This window comes from Lutra lutra, chromosome 17, assembly GCF_902655055.1.
Source record: "Lutra lutra chromosome 17, mLutLut1.2, whole genome shotgun sequence".
Classification (NCBI taxonomy): Eukaryota; Metazoa; Chordata; class Mammalia; order Carnivora; family Mustelidae; genus Lutra; species Lutra lutra.
In genome coordinates this window covers 6,928,779-6,948,095 of record NC_062294.1, presented here as the reverse complement: position 1 = coordinate 6,948,095, position 19,317 = coordinate 6,928,779, and the positions used below count along the sequence as shown (strand labels likewise).

Here is a 19,317-nt window from a genome sequence, read left to right as displayed (position 1 = left end):
GGGACTTGATCCCAGGACCCTGAGATCATGACCTGAGCCGAAGGCAGAGGCTTTAACCCACTGAGCCTCCCAGGCACCTTGAAGTCAGAGTTTCTTGTAGGCAGAATCCAGATGGTTTCTTCACTCGGAGAAGAAGAGGTGGATAGAGCCTAAAAATTGCTCCTAGACTATAAAAAGGTATCCAACCTCAGCAGGCAAAACACACCTTTTAATGACCATTGTACTATAATCATTTCTGCATTTCTGGTGTTTTGTAAATAAATCACAAAATAAAGAAATCTAAAACTAAGAGAAAAGGCATTACAAAGACCAATTGTGGGAAGCAGGCGTTTAGAAATACAGTCATATATTCTGTCTACCCATTATTTAGGGGACAGGAAGTCCAGAGTTCAAGTACAACCTACTTAAGCAAATGCAAACTATGTAATTACAGAGCGGCTAAATGGTTATTCATGTTACAAAATGGTTTTTCAGACCATTTCTCTACATAGCATTTTTACTTGGCACTTAAAACATAACTCATTTACAAATGTTTATATACAACTTCAGGAAATAGGCATGAATAGGTAAAATGAGAGAAGAAGAAGGGCAGAAGGAGAAAATAACACCCCTATTCCACAAGTGTCTGTGTGGAGTTGTAAGTTCCCAGAAATTAGATGCAAAGTAAGGCTGGAGGAAGCTTGTGGGGTGAGAGTTATAATTACACTGACTTTTCTGTTCAAATAATTATTCTTAACCTGCTTCCCAGGATGGACCTTATAGAGCTGTAGCTAAAACTTTTGCAGACCTGGAGACTAGCACGAGGCTATCACATAAGCATATGAAACCCTGGGATGTGTAGCAAGTAGTGGATATGATATATCCGTGGATACCAGCATATGACACCTCGGACACAAGGATATTTATTTGGACACAGGCTGGAGTTTTCTATTAAAGCAATGTTTCAGATCTTTGCTGCAAGAGAAAAGAAATCGACAGATATTTGCCTGGTTCAAAAGATCAGGAAACAATTTGGTTGAAAATAAGCGCTTACACTTAGCTTAAGGCACCAGGGAGGGGCAGAGCGAGCCCCTGCCAGTTGGCATGGGGCTGCCAAGGGCATCACTGAGGGAGGCCCTTCAGAGTCCCCACCATGCACTTGTCTTCTAGGGGGAGTAGAGAGATAAGGCAGGCAGAGGCTGACACTGGCTTTACAGTTTGCATTTTGTAAATGGCTCAGCAACGGAAGCAGGGCACATAAATATGAGGGTTTTGGGAATAAATCAAAACCCATATCATGAAGTTCCATTTCCCCTGGTTCTACTGCAAAAAAAAAAAAAAAAAAAGGCAAGGGGAGGGTAGGTGGGTGGTAAGAGTATGGAAGAAGAGAAGAAAAGAAGAAAGGATGGGACGGGGCAGGAGAGAGACAGGGAGAGGATAAATGAATTCAAACAGTGCTTATTCCCAGGGAATTCTATTGTGGCAACTCAGAGCAGTCTGTGAGTGGAGACAGGAATGACAACTCTGCTCACGGTGAGGGACGGCAAGAGAGTTCTCGGGAACACTTTGGTCTCCAACGTTTGGGGCCTGTGTTCCTGCTTGGCCTCCGTGAGAATGCACTTTTGGGTGTTGACGGGAGGTCTTGGCTCCCTGGCTTTGAATTTGGCTTTGTAGTTCTGTACTCCGTGTTTCTGCAGGAGCCGCACAGTGGCGAGATAGCGCACGTTGCTGGGGTCGGGAGGGCACACCAGGTTTTTCTCAGGCAGGAGGGACCAGTGCAGGCAGCACCGCTCCTGATTGGCCAGCAGGGATGTCGGGGCCCCCCGGGGAGGAAAAGGCAGTGTGTCATTGACCTTGGGGTGACTGGCCAGCTCAATGGGTCTCTTTTCACCTTTCCCATCAACTGTTTTCAATCCATATGCACAAGCCACACACTCATCCTTTTCCACACTCAGCACCTTCTCCTCGGGCTGCAAGTTCTTACTCTTCTTACCCAGAACATCCAAGCCATTTGGGAGTGAAGCCTTCAGGGGAGGCAGAACTAAAAGGGCCCTGGAAGTCAAGGAGTCTGAGATGGAGGGACCTCTGCTGGGGCTTCTGGGGTCCTTGCCCCTAAGAGCCTCAGGGGTGGCCCAGTCTTCCTTGCACCACATAAACTCCTTTATTTGCAGACTCTTTTTCTCTCCCTGACCGCAGTGGGGAAAGCAGATCTTGCTAACCTCCCTGGAGGTGGTGGTGGCGGCAGCGGAGCCCAGAGAGGTTCCTCGAGTCTGGGAGGGGCTGCCTTGATCCTTCTCCAGACCCACCTCAGCAGGAGCCCCTGACCCCAACTTCTCCGCCTCCGCCTGAGGCCTGGCCTCAGCACTCCCTTGGGAGAGACTGCCACAGAGTAAGCAGCTACTGGCACCTTCTCCCACCCTCGCCTTTTTAAGCTTCTTCCTGGGCCAGATGCAGGCAGTTGGAGAAGTCCTTCCCCAGCCTTGGACCTGCAAATAAAGCAGCACATTACTCCCGGCAGAGATGCTCAAACTCAAGCTGTCCAGCTGTGGCCATAGCCCCATTTTGGCCATTCTAACTGAACTGGTATTTCTCTTAAAATTGACTCATTTTTTTTTATTTTAATACTATTTTAGCCTCATAGTAATAGCATTTTAACAGTATCTGTTCATCTAAAATACTAGCAATTGGATTTAATACTAAAATACTAAGCAAAAATATCTATAAATGGCCATCTCGATGTGTTGACTCTATATGTTTTCAGTTGCACATTAAAATAAAGTCAGGAGGGCGCCTGGGTGGCTCAGTGGGTTAAGCTGCTGCCTTCGGCTCAGGTCATGATCTCAGGGTCCTGGGATCGAGTCCTGCATCGGGCTCTCTGCTCAGCAGGGACCCTGCTTCCCTCTCGCTCTGCCTGCCTCTCTGTCTACTTGTGATCTCTCTCTGTCAAGTAAATAAAATCTTTAAAAAAATAAAATAAAATAAAGTCAGGAGGGGTGCCTGGGTGACCCAATGGATTAAAGCCTCTGCCTTCGGCTCAGGTCATGATCCCAGGATCCTGGGATCGAGCCCCGCATCAGGCTCTCTGCTCAGCGGGGAGCCTGCTTCCTCCTCTCTCTCTGCCTGCCTCTCTGCCTGCTTGTGATCTCTCTCTGTCAAATAAATGAATAAAAAAATCTTTAAAAAAAAATAAATAAAAAATAAAAAAAAAGTCAGGACTCTTCAAATAAAATCAGAGCTGTTTGTACTTATCTCCCTACCAAGCTCTCTCAGACCGCTGGGCTCTGTTACCACACCTTAGGAGACTGCTGTGTGGAGGGGTTGGGGGGAGAGACAAGGAGCAGAGGCAGGTCCTGCAGCCAGGGTACCCCCCAGCACCCCTGTGTAACCTGCCCCCCAATCCATCCACACCTAGAGTCCCCTGGCTGAGCTTGCCACAAATGTCACAGTTAAACAGAGTTGACAGGTAAAAATCAGGATCACATTTGAGGCTATTTAATAGTAAACATATTAGGTACTGTTTACCGAAATTCAAATTTAACCAGGCATCCTGTGTCTTTGTTTGCTAAATCTGGCAACCTTATATGTAAAAAAACAAAACAAAACAAAAAACAAACAAAAAACCATATTTCCCATGCTTCTACCATGTTTCAGGCACCACGCTAAGGATCCACTGGTATTGGCATTCGTTCATTTAACCCACGCCACAGCACTGTAATTTAGGTATTCTGATGTCCAGGATACAGAGTTGGAAACTGCCCTTCAAAACGTTACTATAGCCAATGGTAAGTTCTGGCACATTCAGAAGGTCTGTGCATTCCCATGCAGGGGACAGTGAGAGCCTGTGAGGAGCACAATGTCTCCTGGGCCCAACCACGGGGCCAGCCTCTCCAGTCATCTTGCATGAAAACGTCCCTCCACCATCACTCACTCTGGACCTCTGCACCCTCTTGCTGCACGTGCTCAGCCCCCCAAACTCCGAAATGGGAAGCATTGCTTTTTCAAAAAGGCTAGTAAGTGCCTGACACGGAATCGGGCATTCCTGTCCTCCTCGTACACCCCTCTGGCCAGAATTTACAGATGAGGAAGTTGGGCGCTAGGGGACAGGAGCCCTCCCCGAGGTTAGCTGTCGTAAGTGGTGAATCTGAAACTGATCTTTCTTATTCCAAAGTCCTGGCCCTTATCAAAGCCACAGGGATACCTCAAATATATGACAACCAAAAACAAACAAACAAATAAAAAACCCGCCTATTTTCTTTTGCATAGTTAAGTCCTAATTCTTAGATGGCAATTATATTTGGGGGCTGTAAGGTCGCTGCCCTGTGCTGCACTCTTGAGACGCCTAAGGACACCTCTCCCAGCCTACTCTTCCGGCTTCTGTTCTGGAACTCTGTCCTTTCGTGTGCTGCTGAGTTGGTGCTGGGTCTTCGAGAGGACCATGTTGCTTGCTTCAGGCCTCACTGCTCTTGACCCTGACTTCCCAGGTGATTTTCCAGCTTTTGCAGAGAAGAGTCCCAGCACATAGACTGACAGATCCTCAGGCTAACCGGCCTCTCTACGGTAGGTGGCTTCAAATGAGACAAGTCCCACGCTCCTGAGCGCCCCTCCTGCACCCTCCCCACCATCTTCCTCTGGCCAGACAAGGGGGGGATGTGTCTCCTGGCTCTGCTTTGTAGCATCCCAGCTTTTACTCAGATGGATACTTATTGAGGGAAATCTAAATTCTGGAACTTTAATCTTTCTACGATGTTTACAGATGTTCTATTTAATCTGTTAAACAGGTGGACCTGAGGAGCCAGCAATGTTCTCTACTTGTTTGACCTTGAGCTGTTGCCTAAAAATCCAGACTCCTGAGCCCCACCATGGACTACTAAGCCCATACTCCCAAGATGGACCTGGGCACGTGGATTTAAAAACACCCCAGGTGAGCCTCTACAGAGGATCTATGTCTTCAGGGTGTTCTGGCGGTCTGGCAGGGGATCTGAGTCCAGAGATGGGGGTCAATGATCCCTGACTCTTTTGATTCTCACAGCTGGGCCGTCATAGGTAAGCTAAATGTTGGTTGGGTTGCTCTGGGTCAAAAACGTACATTCCTGGGGCACCCCATCCTGAGAGGCCCCTGGGCTCTGCAAACATAGGAAACTCTGACTAACTGCTCCCAGCAAAGTGTTCTCTGTCCTCATTTAAATGCTGGCCCACAGGTCCCCGGCACCAGCTCAGGAAATATCAAAGTGCCATAAGCCCGGGCAGGAAGCTGGCTTTGGTAGGACAGGCCCCTGACACCTTGGACAAGGTGGCCTGAGAAGCCAGGAAGGACGGGTGTGCAGAGAGTGAAGAGCAACAGGCAGCAGGCGGGAGCAGGTGGCATGGCACGATCGTCCCCAACAGACTGAGCAGCAAACATATTCTCAGCATGGGGCACATGTGGCCTTTCTTCCAGTTAATAGAAAACTCTTTTCCAACAGCCCTTGGATAGATACATTTCAAAGTAATTCCTTTTGATAGTAAACCGAACCTTCTAAACTTGGGAAGTTTTAAATCCTCAAATAGAACTGTCTGTAACCCTGCCTTAGCTGGCATGAGCCTGTGGGGACACCGGCTGCCGGCGGGGCAGTGCCAGGACAGCACAAGAAGAGGGGCTTGCAGAAGACCCCTCCTTCCACTGTCAAGTGGACTTGGGGGAATTGCTCTGCCCCGTCTTGGCCTCAGTTTCCGTATTTGTAAAATACACCAATTAGATCAGGGTTCCTCAAACCTCACCACCACTGACATTTAGGGCACATTGTGGATTGCATGACTGTCTCCCCCCAAATTCCTATTTTGAAGCCCGAATCCCCAAAGTGATGGTATTTGGAGGTGGGGCCTTTGGAGGTTATTAGGGTTAATGAAGTCAAGAGGGCGGGGCCCTCAAAATAGGATTAGTGCCCTTATAAGAGGAGGCGGAGATAAAGGGTCTACTTGCACCACCAAGGAGGGCCATGTGAGCACAAAACAGGAAGAGGATCCCTCACCAGGACTCAACCATGCTGGCACCCCGATCTCAGATGTCCGCCTTCTGGACTGTGAGAAATAAATGTCTGTTGCGTATGTCCCCAGTCTATGGTATTGTTAGAGAAACCCCGAACTAAGACAGAGCTGGTTCGTTCCTTGTGGTGTCCTGGCATCCTGGGCACTGTGGGATGTGGAGCAGCACCCTCGGCCTCTGTCCAGTAGATGCCAGTAGCACCCCTTTCCCTCACCCGCAGTTGTGTGACATCGCGGCTGTTCGTAACACGTGCCTCCGAGGGCTGTTGAGAGGCTGAATGAATTGGTGTACGGGAAGCATTTAGTCTTGCACTTGCCAACACTAACTGGCCACAAATACCCAATCAAAGGTACTGCTATGACCATTCTGTGTATTTTACCTCTATTCCTAGGGTTTCTATGTTTCATTGCTTATACGTTTGTTGGTAGTAACTAGTTTTGGCAAAAGTAAAAGGAAAGGCTGGCATCGAAACACAGATGCCTGAGGCACCTCGGTCAAGGAGATACTCACAGCTTCTTCCCACCCAGTTCCGATGACAAATTCGATAGCTTTTTCATCTTGTTCAAGCGTAATGTCACTGATACTGAGAAGACAACAAACATGATTCTTTTCACCTCTTTCATCCGGGCAAGTATAGGTTACTTCTGTTTCTTCTGGGCTGTGAATTTCGTTATTTTCACTATTTTCTAATTCCGTCTCATTTTTCTGACAGAGATCCATTACTGTGATGGGGGCTGAAGGTTTTTAACATCTTCTTCCTGTAGCATGAAATGCAGGCTGAACTTAGTTTGTAATATGCATTTCCTAAAAACTGGAAAAAAAAAAAACCCGAATCTATAACTCATGCAAAATAACAAGACACATTCCAGAATAGACTGTAAGAAATGTTACAAAACCGGCCATTGCCGGATATTGATACTATAAAAGATACAGCTATTTGGAAAGACTAATGGATTTAATTAAAGACCAAAGTTGGGATTGAACAAAAGAGGATAGGAAGATGTTAGCGGAGGCTTTATCCCTCGTGATGGGGTAGAGCGAGGCAAGGAATATAGGTTTAAGCACCCCTGTCCTCCATTCCAAAAAAAGTCCAGATGCTTCTGTGCAAACACCATGGGAACTGTGGTGGGCATGTGTGACCTGGCCACTTTCTCTTCTTTCCCTTCCTGGCAACTCTGGACACTGGTCGAGGCTGGGGAGTACGTGGTCTAGGCTGGGTCAGTGTGCTCATCCCAATCTAGTCTGGATGACTGGGTCCTTATGAAAATGGAGATCTGGACACAGACACGCAGAGAGGGAGGCCATGTGAAGAGGCTCAGGGAGAAGACTGTAAGCTACAGAGAGGGGCCTAGAGCAGATCCTTCCCTCACAGCCCTTGGAAGAAACCAAGCCTGCTGACACCTTGATTTCAGACTTCCAGCTTCCAGAACTGTGAAACAATCCATTTCTGCTGGTTAAGCCACCCTATGATCTATGGTCTGTGGTCCTATGTCAAGGCAGCCCCAGCACACTGGTACTGTTCATGGTGGTAATGGTCTCAGCAGGAATGATGATGAGCGCGATACTGTCTATCCTTCACTGATGTTTGTCCAGGTTGAAAAATGCAGCTTGGCATTTATAATCAGTCAAAGAGTTAGGAAAGTTGTCATCCTTTTTATTTTTGTTTTTGATTTTAGTAGGCTCCACACCCAGCATGGAGCCTGACGCAGGGCTTGAACTCACAACCCTGAGATCAAGAGCTGAGCTGAAATAGAGTCAGATGCTTAAACGACAACCATCCATGGAAAGTTATCATCCTGATCAGGAGCACAGACTTGGATGCCCAAAAGCCAGTGTTCCAATCCTATCAGTAGCTCTACGATACAACCTTGGGCAAGTTACTTTTCCAGGTCTGTTTGCTCATCTCTAAGATGGGCATGATTATAGTACCTTCCTACAGACAGAGGCTCCTCCTGAGCACCCCACAAGCCGCAGAGATGAACCCCAGGGCCCAGGCAGTGACCTCCAGTGGTCCGGCTGCATGCTGATGGGCAGCCAGGGTCTTCTGGAGGATTCCTTGCCTATAATGACACAGAGGCCACCGGGGACCACACACTTGGCTTTCTCTCACCCTAGTGAGCCCTGCCAGAAACCGACTTATTAAGTTTTCTGTTGAGGTAGAGATCAGTAACTTCTTAAAACATTATCTGTTTAATTACCATTTTGGCTTTTTCACATAGGCTTAAAGTAGCACTTTGAAGCAAATAAAGTTCCATTTACCTATGGAAGGTCAAATATCTTTGGACATCCTAATCTTTTCCAATATGAGATCAGAGGAAATGGAAGAAATCTAAAAGGAAAAAAATGATATCAGAAGTGGCTAAACCCCCAGAAGTGCTATTCTGTTTACCAAGAATAGCATGATTAAGGACCAGACTGCAAACCAGCCTGATCCTTTCATCTTGTGAAATTTCACTTCAGTCACTACTCAGGCCCAAGAAGCTCCTAACTCAGTCGCATTCTCTTCTGGATGACCCATACGCTTGTACCACAAAAGCCCAAAGCCTTAACAAGCATACAGTTAAAAAGGAAAAAAAAAAAGTAGAGAATCAAAAGCAAAGCCATTTATTTAAATAAGAAAATAAATGTGCACTTGAGGTTAATGTAGCAAAGAAACAGATAATATTTAGGAGGGATTAAGTATAGCTAGAATGTTCAAGTCAATAAGAAAAAAGTTCTGTGCTTGAAGCGTCTCTGCTGGCAGGGTGCTCACTACTTAGCCTGTTCTAGTGGCTCTAATTTACTGGGTCTCAAACTTGGCTGCACCTAAGAATGACGCCACACACCCTATCCACAGAGATTCTGATTCTTACTGGTCCGGGCCAAGTCTGGCCATCACGACTTTCGAAACCGCCCTACGTGGCTGTATAATCCAGCAGCGCTATTAGGAAGATCTCCCTTATACTGACCCCAATACAGGTTTCCCTGCCCCCTCAATATACCCTCATGTCCTCACTTTGCCCTCGAGAGCAAGGCTCTATGATGGGAAGCGTTCCCATCCATGGACGGACTTGAGGAGATCTAGGACACTTTGAAAAATGCTCAAGCGTTTTTCTCAGGAAAAGGGCTTGCATCAGAGGTACAGAGCTGTCTGTCACTGCAAAGGGTTGAAGAGTCATTGATCTGAAGATGGCCTGTTGCCTCAGCTCCCAGCCAGCCCTATGAAAAGGATGAAAAGTTTCCACGTACTCATGACTGTCAGGTTAACCCTCTCCAGCAACTTCAATTATTTCTCACATGTCGTGAGAATATGTGAAATGTGAGAGGAAGACAATATAATCTCTGTATCAAGACAGACAAACGGCAGAGGCCAAAGATGTGGTAGTGGGGAAGCCCCTGTTTTGGAGTCAATAGAAAGAAGTTGGACCCTGTGAGGGTACCAGAAGAAGTTCCAGTCACATTATACTTCAAAATGCCAAAAGAAACCCAGGTAATAATAGTATTAAATAATAAAAGTGAGAGCGCCAGGCATTGTTATAAGCACTTCACATATTTGTTATAAATACTGCATTTTATAAGTACTTTATTCATTTAAGGATTATTCATTAAGGGAACAGTATTGATGCCTTATGACCAAACACTAAAAATCATCTGGGAAGTCAGTAAACAGACTATTCTTAGTCAAATGGCCAGATTACTGCATACCAGATAGCTAGGTGCTCCTCAGTAACACTGGTGTTCAAACTGGATTAAGATGTTCCACTACTAAAATAGAATGTTGGCGGTCTTTTCCTAATCAGAAAAGAAAAGAAAAGAAAAGAAAAGAAAAGAATTCAGTTAGTGGAAAGATCAGTCTTAATTTTAAATTTTTCTCCAATAACCATGCCTTCAAGCTGTATTGCCCGTTCTTATCTTCCGGCTCATGTAAGAGGCGACAAACAGAAGTATACACGAAGCAATCAAAGATCAACTAACAGAGTGGATGTATGATTTCTTACAAATTGTATGCATTCTTACTTTTCTGTTGAAAGGCAGAAATCTGTAGGGATGTAATAGTCATATTTTCTGATAGTAAAATTATGCCTAGTTTACAGATTTGGAGTCAATCAATAGGTCATCCTATACCACTTCTCGACTTCTGTGGAGCTTTACAATCATATAACTGAGAGCTTATTACTTTACAAGCATGTTGTTTCATTCCACCAATAGCTCTAAAGATTAGAATGACACGTGCAACCCCGAAACTCATGCTCCTCAGTTCCTGGTGTTCCCCCCAAAAGTGACATGATAATCCTGAAAATAACTGAAGACAGCTATTATTTCTTCAGAAGAGAATCTCAAATTCCCTCATCTTAAGAATGTATAATTACTGATAATGTATAATTATAAAGATAATTAAAATACAGTACCTGGAAATGAGGGTAATATTTCAAATGCGGTCTGGCTAGAAATGCCTATTTTGAAATCTGACTCCCTTTGATCTGAAATCTACACCTATTAATTGAACAAAGATTGCTACATTTTTTTTGAAGATTTTATTTATTTATTTGAAGGCAGAGATCACAAGTAGGCAGAGAAGCAGGCAGAAAGAGAGGAGGAAGCAGGCCCCCTGCTGAGCAGAGAGCCCTATGTGGGGCTCAATCCCAGGACCCTGGGATTATAACCTGAGCCGAAGGAAGAGGTTTTAACCCACTGAGCCACCCAGGCGCCCCAGATTACTACATTTAAAAAAAAACAATATCCCAATCCTGATTAACACTGATCTGGAGGTCATCTATAACTTCTACATTTTTTTCCCACATGAATTATTAATAATCTTTGCCTTTTTCACTCCATATCCATGCTGTTAATTTTCTTCAAAAAAATTTTTTTTCTTTTTGGGGCACCTGGGTGGCTCAGATGGTTAAACATCTGCCTTCAGTTCAGGTCATGATCCCAGAGTCCTGGAATCAAGCTCCACACTGGGCTCCCTCCTCAGCGGGAAGCCTGTTTCTCCCTCTCCCACTCCCCCTGCTTGTGTTCCCTCTCTCGCTATCTCTGTCAAATAAATAAATAAAATCTTTTAAAAATAGCAACAAATTTATCCCCCCCCCCCTTTTTTTTCAGTAGATATAGACCTCTGGATGGATTGGATCTTTCCAAAATTTCCTCTTGTTGGTTTTGGACATCATTCCAACCTGCTTAGATACTTGTCAGTCTGACTGTGACACCCCACAGCTTGGTCATTCCTTCCCACTTTAAGACTTGCAATTTGATAGGCATACCTCCTGTAACTTCCTCTAAGTCCCTGATAAAATATTGGCAAGGAGAGGGTAAAGGATAATGCCATGTGTTTATCCCTTGTACTGCGGCGTTTACTAATTACCAACTGGCTACAAATTCACCTCAGTATAGAATTATCTGGCCTGTGCATATAAATCTCATCTATACGATTCGTGATCCATTGATTTAGGTAAACTTTTTTTTTTTTTTTTTTTTTTTAAAGGACTACCAAGGGACGCCTGGGTGGCTCAGTTGGTTGAGCGGCTGCCTTCGGCTTGGGTCATGATCCCGGCGTCCTGGGATCGAGTCCCGCATCGGGCTCCTTGCTCATCAGGGAGCCTGTTTCTCCCTCTGCCTCTGCCTGCCATTCTGTCTGCCTGTGCTTGCTCTCTCTCCCTCTCTCTCTGACAAATAAATAAATAAAATCTTTAAAAAAAAAAAAAAGGACTACCAAGAGTTTAGAAATTCACATTTATGTTGATGTCTATTAATTTTTAAACTATTTACTCTCTATCTGAGGCTTGAAGAAGAGGTTCCAAATTGTTGGTTCCACACAGTCCCAACACAACTACAGCATTGCGTTGAGAAGGATGTTAAGACTCGGCCACTGCAGGAAAGAGTTCTGTGGTTGATTAATGATGTCTGCTAGAGAATAAAGAGTGGTAACACACATGCTACCTATTTGCCATTGCTTATACAAAAAGTCAGATTCCAAATGCCTTAATCTAGATTCCCACACTGGGTTGACACATTCTCAGGTAATTAAGGGGGAGGGTGTTGATGGGCCAGGAGAGGTGAAAAGCCCAGGACATTTAAGTCAAAAGCAAGCTATGATCCCTTAAAACTCCTTGCCATCTCCTTGGCTTTACACCACGCCCTACACCCTCCCCACTTCTTTCTGGAAGTTTCAGGTTTAAAGGAATCGTGAATCCATGTCCGAATTTCAGCCTGGGAAAGATACGCTTCTCATAGTCTCAACTAGAATACCGAATGGACGGTCCTGTGGATCCTTAATCACATGTGTTGGGTGAGAAAATCAATGAACAGAAACACCGTTAGCTATGGTGGAAGCGAAGTTTCTTAATACAGAGCTAAGCTTTGGGGCGCCTGGGTGGCTCAGTGGGTTAAGCCGCTGCCTTCGGCTCAGGTCATGATCCCAGGTCCTGGGTTTGAGCCCCACATCGGGCTCTCTGCTCAGCAGGGAGCCTGCTTCCTCCTCTCTCTCTGCCTGCCTCTCTGCCTACTTGTGATTTCTCTCTGTCAAATAAATAAATAAAATCTTTAAAAAAAAAATACAGAGCTAAGTTTCAGGCATATGAAGTTAAATAGGTCTTGAAGAGTGTCTTGGGCCTGCTGATCACTGGTAATATAGTTTCTAAAGGAAAATGATATGAAGACTTCAATCTAATTTACAGTTTTGGAACACAGCTTGGCAGGGAGTTGAATCTTTGCCTCAAAGTTAAGCACACGCACCACTCAATTTGCACAGTTTGTTCACATTTTCAGGAGTATAAATCTTATCTCTCCATGTTAATTATCTTGCGCCTTATGCTTCTTACGTGCCCACAGAGCACAGCAGCTTTGATGACCCATAGAAGGAATCCTAAGGACGTGATTCATACAACTATCCCTCCAGATCAGCCGTTTTGGTTTTTACTGCAGTCCCAGTCTCCAACCCTTCCGCTCTTTCCACTCACACCCGTTCTCTCGCTAAGTGCCTATCAGATGCCTAGCTCTGGCAATAAAATAGTAAAGCAATGCCTGTCTTCTCAGCTGTCACACAGCTTACAAGTCTACATGAAAGCACAAGTCATCAAACACACACAATCCACCTGTTGCTCCTAAAGCCCAGGCGCTTCACACCTGGCTCTTCCCTTTCTCAAAGTAGCCCCTCCCCTTCCCCGAGGCGCCTTCCCTTCTTTCAAGATCCTTCCTCCTCGAGCTCATCCAGCAGCTCCTGCCGTGCCACAAAAGATGCCTACCCTTCTTTTAAGAGCTGTCCTCTCCCGCAAAACGTAACCCCTTGCCCACGAGACCTTCCCCTTCCTCCCTTGGCTCCTCCCTCACAGGGCTCCGCCCTTTCAACAGCCCCTCCCACTGCCACACCCATTCCTCGCCGCTCCTCCCCGGTGCCCGCCCACTCTTATTCCAGCCCCCGCCCACACTACCTCTAGCTTACGCCTTCCCGCCTCGCAGGGCAGCTTCCTTTCCGCCCCGGCGGGGCCTGTCGCTCTGCCGCCTGTGGAGTGGTCTGGGGCCTCGCCCCGGAGGCGGGGAAGCGGCCGCGGCCGCTCACACCCTTCTGTGGGCCCCACGGGATGCAAGGCCCCGGGACAGCTAAGTCTCCGCGGGGAGGCGAGCGCGACAGTTGCCCTGGGTGACGGACGCGCTGGGGGCGGGGCCGGCGGGGGGTTGTCGCAGAAGTGATGCAGAGCCCGCCTGGCGTAACAAAGCCCGAGCGCGGGAGGCGACGCTGGCTGACGGCTGTGGGCACGTGCTCCCGGCAGGCTTTGCGCAGCTGCGCACCTGCCCGCGGCGCCTGACGAATCGCCGCCTCCCTTGGGCGCCTGAAGACGCGTTTGAGGTAAGTGTAAGACCCAGCTGCGAGGCAGACGCCGCGGCCGGATGCCCCGCGGACCGTGGAGCTAGAGAGGGCCCTCGGACCGGTTTCCCCTCGGAGACCCGGGGCGCCACGCCCCGCGCTGTTGCCGTGGAGACGGAGGGTGCTTGGGGCGGGGGGAGGGGGGGCTGCCCCGCGCGTTGTAGGGTGCTCGGCAGCGGCCGTGGCCTCCACCATCTAGATGCCTGGCAGCCACAGAGGTCTCCAGCTTTGCCAGCTGCTCCCAAACCGCCCCTCTCTGGAGAGGGACTGTGGGCCGAAACCTCCTAGTGGAACCCACTCCCGGCTTGTTCGAGGGGGCAGTAGTTTGAATCCGCCGATGGCACCACGGCGCGCTCCTTGAACTTGTCCTGTTGCGGTACTGCCCTGAAGGGAAGTAGCCTCAGGCCCTTAAGCCAGAGGACGAAGTGGTCGAAGACAATGCAAAGCTCCCCACTCCTCCCCTCCTCTTGTCCTCACACTTTGGAAGGCCTCGGAAGTGCAGCCGGGGGTGGGAACCCATTGCCCAAGCCAGTTACTCAGTGGTGGAGCCTGGACCCAACTCACGTCTGATTCCAAAGCCGATCTGCTTTCCAATTGTTGTTTTCCCCTCAGTCTGAGTATTTCTGTTGTATAAAAGCATTTTTTTAAAGATTTTATATATTTATTTGACAGAGATCACAAGTAGGCAGAGAGGCAGGCAGAGAGAGAGGGAGAAGCAGGCTCCCCGCTGAGAAGAGAGCCGGATGCGGGGCTCGATCCCAGGACCCTGAGATCATGACCTGAGCTGAAGGCAGAGGCTTTAACCCATTGAGCCACCCAGGCGCACCTGTATAAAAGCATTTGAATGTCTTTTTATAGCACTATGATTAAGAGGCATTTGGGGGGCGCCTGGGTGGCTCAGTGGGTTAAGCCGCTGCCTTCGGCTCAGGTCATGACCTCAGGGTCCTGGGATCGAGTCCCGCATCGGGCTCTCTGCTCAGCAAGAAGCCTGCTTCCCTCTCTCTCTCTCTCTCTCTCTCTCTCTCTGCCTTCCTCTCCGTCTACTTGTGATCTCTCTCTGTCAAATAAATAAATAAAATCTTTAAAAAAAAAAAAAAAGAGGCATTTGGAAAGATAGCTATGTATTACCTTTTTTTTTTTTTTTTTTTTTTTTTTTTTAACAAGCCCTCCCCCTCACCCCCGGTAATTACCCTGGAAAGTCTACAGAAAAACTACTCTTAACACTCTGGGATGTTAGAACAAAGTACTTTTCTGGATATGACTTTTTTAGGTGTCATTTCCTTACCTAAAAAATGCACATTTGATTCTTGTATCTCACAACCTGGAAGAAATGGTATGCCCTGCATACTTCTAAGAACAATTGTACAAAACTGCATTACTTCACTGCACATTTTTAGAACATAAAACGTTCATAAATTTAAATGGTAGCAAAATATCATAGATGTTGGCATTTAGAAGTGTCACATCCCAGGGGGCTTGGGTGGCTTAGGCAGTTAAGCGTCCCAGTCTGGGTTTGGTCCTGATCTCATGGGTTGTGAGAGGGAGCTCCGCGCTGGGCTCTGTGCTTAGCAGGGAGTCTGCTTGGATATTCTCTACCTCTGCCCCTTCCGCTGCTCTGCTCGTGCTCTCTCTCTCCAATAAGTAAAATCTTAAAAATAAAATGTTACAACCCTCTTTGAAAAGTACTGAAATCTAAGGGCAGTGTGATACTCATCAACATCTATTTAAAAATATGAACTAATTAAAACAAATTCTTCTTTCTTCTTAAATTCGTAATTGCATTCAGATTCTACTTTCTACACAGAAATTTATTCTAACGTATTTATGATCAAATGGTCAAGACTTACTGAGTAGTCGTGTCAATTTGATGTGCAAAAGAAAACTAACTTGAAAGTAAAACTTCAAGACCCCAAGGCTAAAATATAAAACAGTGCCTTGTTTTTCCAGATGGAGAAATGTCCTTATTCCTACTAAGTTGACAAACAGTAGGAATGTATTACATGTGTTGATAGTTATTAATGTTGCTGGAAGTTACCACAGTGAAATGGGTGGCACTGTTCTCCCCTCCACAATTCTTTTATCTGTGGATACGTATCACATGTTGCTAGAATGAGACAGATTCAGCCCCAATTTTATTTTTTAAACATGTATAATCTGATAACTTGTTCATATGAAGACGCATACGAAAGAGGTTTTGTTATAGCAGTCTCTCAAGTTTTTAAAAACTCCTTTCCACACAGAAATCTGTTAAAAATTTTTTGACTGACAGTTCAGCTAGGTCCTCCTTCAGTTCTTCTGAAAATAAAATTTGAAATCACCTGACTAGCAGGCAGCTTTGTTACCAACTCACTAAAGCTACTTTCTGTTTCTGGGAAGTATACCAAAAATTTTAACGAACTGTTTTACTAAATGATTCTTAAACTTGACGGTAACCACGTTTTCATTAAGCACATGGGAAAGTTGGAAGATGGTAACTGATTTCCTTAACAATAACTGTCTGCACACCTTGCTTTTAAATGGGCTTTTTTTTTTTTTTTGAAAGATTTTATTATCCATTGACAGAGAGAGAGCACAAGTAGGGCAGAGAAGCAGGCAGAGAGAAGGGAAGCAGGCTGTCCACTGAGCAGGGAGACCGATGCGGGGGTTGATCCCAGGACCCTGGGTTCATGACCTGAGCCAAAGGCAGAGGCTTTAACCCACTGAGCCACCCACGCACCCCTAAATGGGCCTTTAAAATGGGCTAGTGGTAATCACTGTTGGAAGTTCAGCAGGTAAAAACCTGATAGCATGACTGAGCAGAAACATTCAGGGACAACTGTTCAAGTTATTATTACAAAAAGCCATTATAGACTGAATCAAGATATGAGAAGCCCTAGTAGAATAAAATCCTAGAGTTGGCCCAGGAATGTTTCAAAAGCAGAAAGATGGAGGCAAGAGATATATGAAAACTGTATTTTCTATTTAATTTTGCTGTGAACCTAAATCTGGCCTAGAAAGGGAAAATACTGATGGCGATAGGTAGTGAGTAATAAAACCATTTGCAGGGAAGAGAATTTAATCACCTTGTAAAGTGAGGGTCATTTCTGAGGAAAGCATGTGTGATTGGGTCTGAAAGAACAGAATGATTATTTTGTTTTTGCTTTTAGTTTTATTTGTCCGAGAGTGAGCGAGCGAGCACCAATGGGGAAGCAGGTTGGAGAAGCAGGCTCCCTGCAGAGCAAAGAGCCCAGTGTGGGGCTCCATCCCAGGACCCTAGGATCATAACCTGAGCCAAAGGCAGATGTTTAAGCAACTGAGCCACCCTGGGATCCTGAATGCCATGACTGTTAAGCAGTAATGAGGACAGTTACAGTTAGCATAATTTAAAAAAAATATTTATTTAGGGGTGCCTGGTTCCTGCTCTGCAGGGAGTCTGCTGCTCCTTCTCCCTCTGCCTCACTCATGCTCTCTCTCGCTCTCTCAAATAAATAAAATCTTTTTCTTTTTTAAAGATTTATTTATTTATTTGACAGAGATCACAAGTAGGCAGAGAGGCAGGCAGAGAGAGGGGGGAAGCAGGCTCCCCGCTGAGCAAAGAGCCTGATGTGGGGCTCGATCCCAGGACTGAGATCATGACCTGAGCCGAAGGCAGAGGCTTAACCCACTAAGCCACCCAGGTGCCCCTCAAATAAATTAAATCTTAAAAAAATATATTTATTTAGAGAGAACACAGAAGCAGGGGGAGGGGCAGAGTGAGAATCTCAAGCAGACTCTCTGATGAGGGCAGAGCCCCATGCAGGCTGATGCCAGAACCCTGAAATCATGACCCCAGCTGAAACCAAGAATCAGAGGCTCAACCAACTGAGCCACCCAGGTGCCCCAAGTAGTTTCTTTCTTAAAACTTAATGTCATTTACTTCTTTAAACTCTGGGAGGTGATAAAAATTTTTAAGGTGATAAAAATTTGCAATACCTCTAGGGTAACCTGTTCCATTTCTTGAATTTTAATTATTAGCAAACGTTATCTAAAACCTTTATTAAACTGTTAAGACCAAAACCATTCAAAAGGAATATGAGGTCAGAAAAGTTAAATTCTCTGCTGATTTACCATTTGGAAGGCCGTTCAATGCCTGTTATTTTTGACAGCACTATAGTAGAAATGAGGGTTGAAATGGTTCTGTATTCTAAATAGCAAAAGACCAACTTGCCATACCAACTGGCTCTTTGAAAAAGCTCAGAGGGATCCTAACAAAGCAAATGTGTGTCTTTGGGAAAGGATGAGAGAATAAAAAACTGCCCATCTCTCTCAGATGATAATCACTGATGTCCTTTCAGGCTGGAATTGCCACTTTTGCTTGCATTGATCCTCCCTCCCTACCACCCCTATTCCAACTTCAGTATTTTTATAGTAACATTAGCGAAGGAACTGATAAAGAATGGAACAGGAAATGTGAAAATCCTAACCATGGATTTTTAAGTGTCTAGCTATTTAAGTGTCTTATCCTCTCCACTACCTTTCTTTTCTATGAAATGATGGTAGTTATGGATCTGTCCTACCTAGCTCTGAATATTGCTGTAACCATCAAAGAAGGTAATGTGTGAGAGTAACTTCAAAACAAAAGAGTAAATCTATATAATCGTTACTCATTCTTTTTTATTTCCAAAGCAGAGTAAATTAATTTTAGTAATTAAAAGTTGATGAATAATTATACAAATAAGGAAACAGTCATCCAAAATGTTTTGGATACTTTCTTGATAAGGGTATAAAGATATAGCTCAGCAGTGACATGGCCATTAAAAGATGGCTTCTTTCTCCTAAGGACCAGGAAAAATTTATTTACCTACCTATTTCCTCTAGGTTTTCACATTTGCAGTTTATTCACGATCAGAAGGTGGTAGTATCTGAACACATCCCTCTTCTTGCACTAACTGGGAAAAACGATAAGAGGTATGTCTGCTTTTACTATGTATATGAGTGTATTTATATGTATTTATAGTTATGTGTGTGTATATAATATCCCCTTCAAAATATCAGTGGAGCATACTTGGCTTAGAAAATACGCTACTTAGCTACTTAAAAACACCACTAGGCACTGTGAATTTGCTTAAGCTGCGAAGAATATTCACTAAGTCCATGTGTGAGCTTACAAGTTCCACTATGTCCATTTCTGTTTCCATTACTTAATACAGAAACCTAAATATGGTTTATTTTCTTAAGGATGCCATGTATTGTGCTTAGCAAACTTTTCCCTTTCCTTGTTTTCCTCTTCTGTCTTCTAACTTAGCAGTATTAAAAAAAAAAAAATACAAAATTGGGCGCCTGGGTGGCTCAGTGGGTTAAGCCGCTGCCTTCGGCTCAGGTCATGATCTCAGGGTCCTGGGATCGAGTCCCGCATCGGGCTCTCTGCTCAGCAGGGAGCCTGCTTCTCTCTCTCTCTCTCTCTCTCTCTGCCTGCCTTTCTGTCTACTTGTGATCTTTCTCTGTCAAATAAATA

At 45.5% G+C, this 19,317-nt stretch overlaps 1 protein-coding gene and 1 long non-coding RNA gene across 6 annotated transcripts in view; one reads left to right on the top strand and one right to left on the bottom strand.

Moving 5' to 3' along the window:
* Positions 1–29: 29 nt before the first annotated feature.
* Positions 30–13,729, bottom strand: C17H16orf46 (chromosome 17 C16orf46 homolog). 5 transcript variants are annotated; one of them, XM_047709984.1, is made up of 5 exons: positions 13,411–13,729; positions 9,686–9,772; positions 8,261–8,330; positions 6,512–6,759; positions 30–2,465 (listed from the first exon to the last, which is right to left on the bottom strand). In XM_047709984.1, the coding sequence occupies exons 4-5, from the start codon at positions 6,719–6,721 to the stop codon at positions 1,467–1,469; spliced, it is 1,209 nt and encodes a 402-aa protein (XP_047565940.1). In that variant the 5' UTR covers positions 6,722–6,759; positions 8,261–8,330; positions 9,686–9,772; positions 13,411–13,729; the 3' UTR covers positions 30–1,466. The 5 variants fall into 5 exon arrangements, with proteins under 5 accessions (XP_047565940.1, XP_047565941.1, XP_047565943.1 ...); XM_047709985.1 differs by lacking the exon at positions 13,411–13,729 and adding an exon at positions 13,225–13,319; XM_047709987.1 differs by lacking the exon at positions 13,411–13,729 and adding an exon at positions 11,750–11,985.
* Positions 13,730–18,482: 4,753 nt separating this feature from the next.
* The window catches only part of LOC125088691 (uncharacterized), a 119,783-nt gene continuing 118,948 nt past the window's right edge, over positions 18,483–19,317 (top strand). Inside the window, exon 1 of the long non-coding RNA XR_007123755.1 lies at positions 18,483–18,770. This is a non-coding gene — a long non-coding RNA (uncharacterized LOC125088691). The remainder of the gene's footprint in view (positions 18,771–19,317) is intronic.